The 11,042-nt window shown below is 38.4% G+C and overlaps 1 gene segment (V, D, J or C); it reads right to left on the bottom strand.

The window, feature by feature from the left end:
- Positions 1–3,522: 3,522 nt before the first annotated feature.
- Positions 3,523–4,234, bottom strand: LOC148121767 (immunoglobulin kappa variable 3-15-like). The segment is given in 2 exon segments: positions 3,523–3,965; positions 4,146–4,234. Coding segments are annotated over 2 exon segments (462 nt in total).
- Between the last annotated feature and the right edge of the window lie 6,808 nt (positions 4,235–11,042).

Raw genomic sequence — 11,042 nt, 5'->3', positions numbered from 1 at the left:
CACAGGTGGTTACTAATTTTTTTTGTATCTGTGGAAGTTTGCTTTGTTATCGAGTATGTGGTCAATTTTCGAGAAGGTTCCATGAGCTGCAGAGAAAAAAGTATATTCTTTCCTATTTGGGTGGAATGTTCTATAGATGTTTGTTAAGTCCATTTGATTCAATACCTCCAATAAATCTCTTAATACTCTGTTTGATTTCTGTCTGATTGACCTGTCCATTGGTGAGAGAGGAGTGTTGAAGTCTCCTACTATTAGTGTGTGTGGTTTGATGACTGCCTTGAGTTCTAGAAGAGTTTCTTTTACATATGTGGGTGCCTTTATATTAGGAGCATAGATATTCAGGATTGAGACTTCCTCCTCATGAATTGTTCCAGTTATGAGTATGAAATGTCCATCTCCATTTCTTCTGATTGATTTTAGTTTGAAGTCGATTTTGTTAGATATTAGAATGGCCACACCCGCTTGTTTCTTAGGTTCATTTGCTTGGAAAACCTTTTCCCAACCCTTTACTCTGAGTAGGTGTCTGTCTTTGTGGTTGAGGTGTGTTTCTTGTAAACAGCAGAATGTTGGATCCTGTTTTCGTATCCAATCTCTAAGTCTGTGCCTCTTTATAGGTGAATTGAGTCCATTGATATTAAGTGATATTAATGACCAGTGGTTGTTGACTCCGGTCATTTTTTTTTCTAGGTAGTAGAGTGTATGTGTTTTCCTTCTTTGATTTGTGCTTGTGAATGGTCTCTAGATGTTTGAGTTATTGTAGGCAGTGTTGCGAATGTTGGATTCCTTCGGTAGTGATTTTCCTTCTAATATTCTCTGTAAGGCTGGATTAGTAGCTACGTATTGTTTAAATTTGTTTTTATCCTGGAATATTTTGTTTTCTCCGTTGATAGTGAACGATAGCTTGGATCTCGTTCTCAATAGAGGAATTTCAAATGGCTGAGAAACACTTAAAAGAAATATTCAACATCCTTAACCACCAGGTAAATGAAAATCAAAACAATTTGGGATTCGATCTTACACCTGTCAGATTGACTAGGATCAATAACACAAGGGATAGCCTATGTTAGAAAGGATATGGAGGAAGGGGCACATTCTTCTGTTGCTGATGGGAGCACAAACTTGTACAGTTACTATGAAAATAAATATGGCAGTTCTTCAGAAAATTGGGAAGTGATACTCCTCAAGACTCAGTCATACTATTCTTGGGCACAAACTGAAGGACACTCTATACTTCAACAATGATACTTGTTCAATGATGTTTATAGCAGCTTTATTCATAGTAACCAGAAACTTGAAACAACCTAAATGTCCTCAAACGGGTAATCGATAAAGAAAATGTGGTAAATTTACACAATGGAGTATTACTCAGCTGTTAAAACAAAACAAAAAGCAAACAAATGACAACAACAAAAATGACATGTATAAATGGATGGAACTAGATATGAGCATTTTGTCTAGTCTTATTGCATCTTGTTATGCTGTGTTTGGTTGTTATCCATGTGAAACCTGCTCTTTTCTGAAAGGTAATGGTGGAGCAGTGAACTAGGAAAGAGGAGAGCTGAAGTATCTGACAGGATTGGAGGCTAGGGAAGCTGGGGTCAGGATGTATTGTATGAGACAAAAATTAATAAGAGGAGTACATACCATATTCATCATTTTGGATCTGGGTTACCTCACTCAAGATGGTGTTTTTTAATTTCATCCATTTGCATGCAAAACTCAAGATGTCATTTTTTTTTACCACTGAGCAGTGTGTGTGTGTGTGTGTGTGTGTGTGTGTGTGTGTGTGTGTGTGTGTCTTTTTGTCTTATTGACTTTCTTGTCTTCCTACCAAGCAACCAGTCTGATGAGCTACTGACATTACTGGTGTGTGATATAAGATGTTGTAGCTGTACCCATGTTTTAATACCATCAGCTGCCAAAATGTATGGAAAACCACTCGATCAAGGTTGAATTTTGTTCCACAAATCAAAAATATAAACTGATTAACTTTGAGGAAGGTCACATTCTGTCTTAATTGTGCCTACAGTCATGATCAAGAACCACTGATGGCATTCAATAAGAGACAGGTGAGAACTGAGGACAATTCAGGCAGGCATGAAGTTCGCTACTGTCTGTACCCTGGATGAAGGTGCCAGATATTCCAAGAACCCAATACAGATGCTTACTTTCATGAAAGAAATTTATAGCAGTTATATTATTCTAAAAGAGAATGACTGTTTTACATTATTGTCATTTTCATTTGGTGTTCATATTGTTTAGTTCTATATACATGCTAAATAAACATTCAGTTCTAGGTGTCCCCTTAACACTATTCATTTGGTATACTGATTGTTGAACAATCGCGCCTCAACAAATATCAAGCACTATTTATTATAAGATAGAAAGACAAGAAGGTGTATTTTCTTAATGCAAAATCATATTTACCATTAACATGGTAAACTGTGGAGAGAACTATCTTTGTCTCCACCTATGAAAAGCAGAAGAGGAGACAGCGTCAGGAAATTTGTACCAGGAAAAGGAAACATGGATTAGATATTCTACATGGTCAAACATCATGTTTTCTCTAATTTGTGGATCCTATATTCTTACAAATACTGTGGTAGTTTGAACATCATTGGCCCCTACAGACTCATTCATTTGAATGATTGTCCCTTAGCAGATGCGCACCTTTTGGAGGAAGTGTGTCAATGTGTATGTGGGCTTTTATTTCCCAGAAGCTTACACCATTTCACTTATACTGTCTACTATTCAAGATATTGAACTCTCAGTTACCTCTTTAGCACCAAGTCTGCCTGCATGCTGCCATGATTTCTGCCAGGATGATAATGGACTGAAATTTTGAACTGTAAGTCAACCCCAATTTAATGTTTTCATTTATAAGAGTTGCCCTTGTCATGGTGTCACTTTCAGAAATAATACCCTATATAAGACAGATACTTAAATCTGAATGTGTGCATGTGTGTGTGCATGCATGCATGTGCGCGTGTGTGTGAGTGTGTGTAATTGTGTGTGCATCTGTTTATATTTGAATGTGTTTGGGCACATGTGTATGTAAAATAAAAATGTAAGAGTGACTATGGGAATAAAGGAGGTTAGTTGCCGGTAAGGCAGGAGTCAGAAAGGAGAAATCAAGGTGCACGAATATTGTCAAAATCTATGACATTTTTTTGAACCTCAACATTATATGACAAAAACCAAGTTAACCAAGAAGGAGAACTTGAGAGAAATTCTCAGGAGTCCAAGAGTTAACAAGACTTCCCGGGTCTGGGAATAGCAAAAGTATAGTTCTTTTCCAGACCATCAGAGGGAGTATAGCCTTGAAGTCTCTTGATTTTAGCCCATGAAGAAACAAGTTGAACTTCTTTCATTTCAGAATTATACAATAGTGAATTATCATGGTCAACTCACATATTTTGTACAGAGAAATAAAATATAAATGCAAAAACAGACTCAAATGTTTTTACTTCCTTTTTCCATAAAGACCTTCATTTCAAAGGCTCTCGAAAGCCATCTGTTCATTCATTTTCTACTGAGTTTTGCACCAGTGAGTCAGGCACACCACCTCTCATGCAGAGGGGGTTGTGTGCAGGTCCAGGATTGTGTGTGGTGCAGGCAGCTGGTGAGACTCTCAGAAGAGGTTTTTGTTGAAGACTGAAGCACTGTGGGTGGAGCGAGAGACCACTGCTGACAGTAATAATCTGCAAAATCTTCATCTTGGACATAACTGATGGTGAGAGTGAAATCTGTCCCAGATCCACTGCCTATGAAGCGATCAGGTACCCCGGTGTACCGAGTGGATGCTGAGTGAATCAGGAGTTTAGGAGCCTGCCCTGGTTTCTTTTGATACCATGCTATACTGGTGCCCACATTCTGACTGGATTTACAGCTCATGATGGCTTTGTCTTCTACTGATACAGATAGTGATTTGGGAGACTGGGTCATCACAATATTCCCATAAGTACCTGCAATCAGAGATAAGCAGTTGTTATACGCATATAGACATAAAGACTTCATGATAAATGTTGAAATTTAAAAATGTTCTAATGGCATTATACCTGCATACTATCAACTTCCTATAGGAAATAGTTATTTCTGTACAAGTGAACTATTTTAAGATATTATAATACTTCTAAATGTCTCACCAGATACATAGAACAGCAGAAATATGAAGACCTGGGTCTGTGACTCCATCTTAATGCCTCTGCCTGTCCGGCACAAATTCAGTTCTCTAAGCATATCATGGTTTGTAAATATATGAAGCTCTGGTCTGGCCTGTGAGGAATTATGCAAAGCAGTCATCAAATAAGGAAATAAATTGCCTCAGCAGTGGGGTGTGAGATTACTCAGCTCATATCAACAGTCAAAAATACCATCAAAGAGAGTGAAAATATCACTGAGAATGAAGCCAACACAGAAGTTCAAGGACCAATATAGATGTCTCAGACCACAAATGGCTAGATGTTCTCATGTCAGGCTTCTAATCACAATCAAAGATATTTGTAGCATGTAAGTTTTACAGAAATCATAGCAGAAATACCTCTGATTACAATCCAGAGAAGCACTAAATATCCATTAAAAAATAACAAAGAAAAGAAAAGGAAGCAGGGCAAGTGGAAAGGAAGAAATGAAGAAAAGAAGAGGAAAGAGAGGAAAGGAGTGGAGAGGAAGGAAAGAAAGAATGGAGAAAAGGATATATAAGTTTCGACTGTGGTTGGAGGGGAGAATGAGGGTAGGAGATACAGACTAGCAAAGAAAGTGAAGAATAAATATTTTAATAGAAATTTGTTTTGGCTTGACATTCAGCTCAGTGTTTAGAGACTTTATTGATACTTTAGAGGATGCTGATTTCTTTCCATGAACTCAAATGATAGTTCTCAGCCATCCAAAATTCCATTCATGGCACTCACTTGGTACACATACATAGACATATACAGTTTGAGATGTGAATCCTCAGTTTCTGTTCTAACTATCATTGTCTGTTGGCTGTTGCCTCTTTTTTGACCATCATGAACTATAATTCTCTGAAAGCCCAAATGAACTCTTTTTTTTTGAAAGTAATTTTATTAAATTATAAAAGTTTCCATTTACGCCCCTCTTCCCAACACCCTCCCACTCCCCCCTCCCTCTCCTCCTCCCTCTTTGTCCCTAAGGGCAGTCAGGGTTTCCAGCCCTGTGGAAAGTTCAAGTTCGTCCCCCCTCCCTCCAGGTCCAGGAAGGTGAGTATCCAAAAAGACTGGATCCCAAAAATCCAGTATATGCAGAGGAAACTAGTCCCAGTGTCATTGTCCATGGCTTCTCAGAAAGACTCCGGGCCAGCCACATTCAGAGAATCCGGCCACATGTTTTACAAGTTGTCTTGATCATGGTGTTCCATCACAACAATAGAAAGATAACTAATAAAAAGGCAGAACCTGTCAAAAAGATTTATAATTGTAAGAAGATACACACCTGGAATACAAACTTGTGCAGCCACTGTGGAAATCAGTGTGGTTGTTTCTCAGGAAACTGATTGTCAACCTACCTCAGGACCCTATCATACTAAAAAAGCATTTGTTCAACTATGTTCAAATATGTTCACTATTTGTAATAGCCACAACATGGAAACAACCTAGGTGCCCCTCAAAAGAAGAATAAAGAAGGTGTGTAACACACACATGAGAGTTTTATAAAAAACAATGACATCTTGAATTTTGCATGCAAATGGATGGAAATAGAAAACGCTTTACTGAGTGAGGTAACCCAGACCCAAAAAGAGGAATATGGTATGTACTCACTCATAAATGGATTCTAGCCATAATTAAAGATCTTTGAGTCTATTAGTTGTGATCCTAGGGAAGCTAAATAGAAAACTATGTAGTTATTCTCCTAGATATTGGAAGTAAACTTCGAGCCTATAATTCATGATTCTAGGGAAGCTAAATAAGAAGGTGAACCTAAAGAAAATTATACAGTTATCCTCCTGGATATTGCAAGTAGACAAGATTTTCAGGCAAAACTTGGGTGAACCGGGGGGGGGGGGATGTCGGGGTGGATGTAAGGGGAGATGGGTAGAGAGAGGGGAGAAGCGGAGGATTGGGGAAAACTTGGGGGAATGGAATAGGTGGGATGGAGGAAGGGTGGATATGGGAGCAGGGAAGTAAATATCTTAATTAAGGTAGCCATTTTAGGGTTTGCAAGAAACTTGACTCTAGAGGGGTTCCCAGGTCCAAGAAAATGTCCCCAGATTGTTCCTTGGGCAGCAGAGGAGAGGGTGCCTGAACTGGCCTTGTCCCATAGCCACACTGATGAATATCTTGCATATCACCATAGAACCTCCATCTGGCGATGAATAGAGATAGAGACAGAGACCCACATTGGAGCACTGGACTTAGCTCTCAAGGTCCAAATGAGGAGCAAAAAGAGGGAGAATATGAAGGAAGTCGGGATCACGAGGGGTACGTCCACCCACTGAGATGGTGGGACTGATCTAATGGGAGCTCACCAAGACCAGCTGGACTGAGAATGATGGAGCATGTGATCAAAATGGACACTCTGAACGTGGCTGGCAATGAAGGCTGACTGAGAAGCCAAGGACAAAGGCATTGGGTTTTGATTCTACTGCATGGACTGATTTTGTGGGAGCCTGGTTTATTTGGATGCTCACCTTTATAGACCTATATGGAGGGCGTAGGACCTTGGACTTCCCACGGGGCAGGGATCCTTGACTGCTCTTAAGCCTAGAGAGGGAGAGGTAGGTGGGGAGAGGGGGAGGCAAAAGGGAGGCGGGGAGGAGGTGGAAATTTTTAATAAATAAATTAATTAATTAAAAAAAGAAAAGAAAAAAAAAGAAGATACACACCTAACCTGAACAATTGTATATGGTCTATAAGGCTATCATTCTCAACTGTATCTGAGGGCTCCAAAAAACCAGCAGATCAATTTGTTTTTAAGGAATGTATAGATGGTATTAGTTAACCTATTGTTTACACGAGGCCTTAGATTTTCCCTTCATAAAATTAAATTTACTCATAAATATGAGCTATAAATCTAGAAGGCAGGGTCTATCAATGCAAAATCATAATTCCTTAGTATACAGTCAAGTATCTGGATCTCCACATTTGAAAACAGATATAAAGTTTTCACAGTGATACATGACCCATGAAGAGGCAGGGAGCAGATATATGGTTTAGAAACAAAGCTATCATATATACTCTTTAATTTATAAATCTTAGATATTTAAATATAATTACAATTGTGTGGGCTGTGTAGAAGGGAAACTAGGAGAGGGAAGGAAACTTATGCGAAAGGGAACACAGGGCATAAATAGTGGCTAAGGGGAGTATCTTAGAACAACTGCTGCTGTGATGAAAAATTATGACCCAAAGCACCTTAAAGAAGGGAGAATTTATTTTTCTTACACTTACAGGTAACAATCCATCAGTGAGGGATGATAGGGCAGATGCTCAAACAGGAATAGTGCCCAGAGGCAGTAACTGACCAGAGACTTTGGGAGAGTGTTGCTTACTGGCTCCTTTCTCATGGTTTTTCCAGTCTGCATTATTGCAGAACACAGGAACACAAATAAAGAGCAATCTTCACCCACGGTGAACTGGTGGGTCCCATCGTTCATGAATTAAAAAATTGTCCTATAGTCTTTCACACAGCTCAGTCTATGGAGGCATTTTCTTAGGTGAGGTTTCCCCCTCTCAGACAACTCTAGCTTGTGTCAATTTGACACTAAAAACTCATCAGGATAGGGCAGAAATGTAGTTTATAGATCATAATCTTGAAAGAATTTGCTTTTATGAATCTTAACACTATGTATAATGAATATATACAAACAAAGTTTATTTTTTAGCCATGGCAGAATAAATAAGGATCAGGATCTATTGGTGAGAAATATCTGAGGTTCTTTTGTTTTCCATCTATGTTTTATTCATATGATGAATACAGAGTCTTTTTCACTCAGACAGGCAAATGTGTATCAGTTTAATTATTTACATGTTCAGTGTTTGCTAAAAAATTTGAACTATACATTCCTGACTAATTCAAGTGAATTTTATGTTGCCATGACTAATGATAATTAGTGTAAGTATTTCTTTTACAAAATAATTCAGAAACAAATGAATGTATAAATAGGGAAGGTCAGAAATTCAATTCAGAAAAATTTATTTAATAATGTAATTTAGAGACTATTTGAAAAATATGACTAGTTAATATAAAATGAATATTCTTGAATTGTTTCCAAACTAGTTGTTCTATTAATGGACACAGCCATAAAAAGAGATACATTATATCAAATCATCATTAAAGTCATGCTGTCAAACTAAGCAAAACTAGTGGAAACAAACCATCACATCTTGTACAATGTAGTCACTCCCATTAGTTAAAAGAACACATTAGACCCTGAATACTCTACTGGGCTTTCAGATCTATTCATGAAAAGTCAGGGCACACTGATTCTTGTGCAGAGAGGATGGTGTTTGAACACCAGTCTGTGTGTAATAAGGGAAAAGCTGCTCCTTCGGACACTGACTGACACGCTGACATCTAAAGGGGATTTGAGGAGGAGACTACAACCATGTTCACAGCAATAACCTGTCACATCTTCAGGAAATGCTGATCGTGGTGAAAATGAACTCTGTCCTAGATCCTCTGCCACTCAAACAGTCAGAATTTCCTGGTAGATGCCCAGAAGAACAGAATATAGGCCTGTCTCTTCTTTTGTTGGTATTGGGCTTAATAGTTTGCTATTATAGTTCTGTGTAGATGGCACCGACCTCGCAGCTGAGGGTGACTCTCTGTGCTGCAGACATGGCCAGGGAGTCTCCATAGTTCAACCAGTTTTCTATGCCATCTTTCTACACTTTAATAGTCTCCTCCTGAAAAGCCTATATTTCATAGATCTTTCTAGGCATTATAAGCAGAAATAGTGTTACTCTAATCTCTGTTAATATGTGTTTTAATTTATGGACACAATCAAAACTACTTCTATAAATTCACAATGTGTGGCATGTGGATGAGGTTTTAATTTACAGTCACTTTCAAACTTCCAAAGATTTATTGGCAGGATGGCTGGTGATAGTGAGACCTAAGTGTTAAGTGCCATTTTGTTTGGTATTCCTATACACTCTGAGTAAGATACTTTCCAATATCATCAGTATTCTTAACCTACCACATATTTTGATTTCAAGAATCATTCCTTTACCCAGCTTGATAAAGAATGCTTATAACCCAAGCCTTTTGGATGCAGAGGAAAGAGGAATTCAAGTTTGTCTCTAGCCTGTGCTAGTGTATGCTACACAGTGAAACAGGTAGGCACTAGTTTATGGTTGGGTACGTGTATACATGTGTGTGTGTTTTTGTGTATAAAGATTTTTGCATCTGTTTTCATAGAGTTCCATTGTGTAAACATACATTATCATTTATATGAAACTAACAACTCAACATCTATTCCATTGACAATTTTCCTTCTTCAATAAACTCAAAACTCCTTTAAAATATGAAAGATAATTTAGACATGTCAGTCATACAAAATTAAAAAAAACAAATCAAAACCAGATACAAAAACCCCAAGATGATTAATAAAAAGAACAACAACAACAACAACAAAAAGAATATGAAGAGTAACTGAGCTGATGGTAGTGAAACAGAAATACCAGGACAGGAATGACGTTTTCAGAAGCAGCTACTTGAGAGCATTTCTAAGAGAAGAGATTTAGCATTACAAAGCTCATAGAGGAGTTCTTTACAAATGCACATGCTTTCTTATGAAGTAGAGAGGGCCTGAAATGTATGGGTACTGGGAAAGCTTTTGTTAAAGAAGACAAAAATGTGCTTAGAAGCCAACATGGGACTGAGACTGCTAGATTTGCGAAGTCTGTCAGTGTGAGTTAAGTACAATAAGAGCGTTTGCAACAATGTTCATTATGAGTTCATATTTGCACTTGATACATTTTGGTCACTGTGATGTTGACATACATAGCAGATAAAATGTGGAGACTGTTATTCCTTTGCGGTCCCTTTAAGGACTAACCATGCCCACTCCCAGCCACTTCTGACCTCCCTGGTCGCCATCATCCCTCTCTCTTTTGTTTTTGTCTCTTGGGGTGTGCACACGTGTCTTTGTCTTTCTCTATGTTTCTCTCCATGTTTCTCTGTCTCCCTCTTTTTAAGTAATAAATGTCTCCCTCTTTAAGTAATAAATATTCAGTTTTATGTTTACCCTTACATCTATTTATTATGTCCTGTAAGTCTTTTATCTGGCCTGCTCTTTGGGCCGCATGGCGGGACCAGCTCTGCCACTCATCGCGTGGAACCTGCACCCGTTCTGGCAGCAGCCTCTGCCTGGACTAGCCTGCCTCGGTCACCCAACAACATATATTATCTTTTAAAGAACAAAAGAGACTATCATCATTTGTGGTCCAGATGAAATGATAGTTATCTTTTTCTGCCTTACATGAAATATGGAAGATATTATTAATTGCAGTGCCTGGAATTAAAAACATGGTTAGGAGACCATGGCTGGAGAAGTCTTAGGCCCTAAGGAAGAATCTACCATTGTTGTTTTGCTAAAAGGGGACAGCATAAACTGCTTTGTATATCCTCATACTTAATTGAACAGACTGGTGCTGTTCTTAGAAATCATCATAAAAGCTTCTTGTCGTAGTAAATTGTCCTTAAGGCAGAGGCTCACAACTGGTCAAAATGCAGAGAATTAATGAGTAGAATGCTCATCCATGAATAGAACATCTCAAAACAGGCCAGGGGCCATCATGGAAGAAGAAATGAAAGAACTTAAGAGCCAGACATTGTGAGGGTGTTCTGCGACACAGTGTTTTCTAGGATTGACATGGCCAGTGTACTCATGAACAAACTACCACTAAGGTTACTTGTACAAGATTTGCCCCATCATCATTTCATCATGCAAGGGAACTTGCCCATGTGATCTTTCACTGAAGATCTATGAGTAACTTATGGGTGCTGGAAAAGCAGGATCTTGTTTTATTAAGCAGTATATCCCATATTCTGATAAATAACAAACATTCAGAAAGCAACTG

This window comes from Myodes glareolus, chromosome 6, assembly GCF_982192425.1.
Source record: "Myodes glareolus chromosome 6, mMyoGla1.1, whole genome shotgun sequence".
Classification (NCBI taxonomy): Eukaryota; Metazoa; Chordata; class Mammalia; order Rodentia; family Cricetidae; genus Myodes; species Myodes glareolus.
The sequence above is the reverse complement of the archived record's forward strand: the minus strand, read 5'-3'. Positions and strand labels throughout refer to the sequence as shown.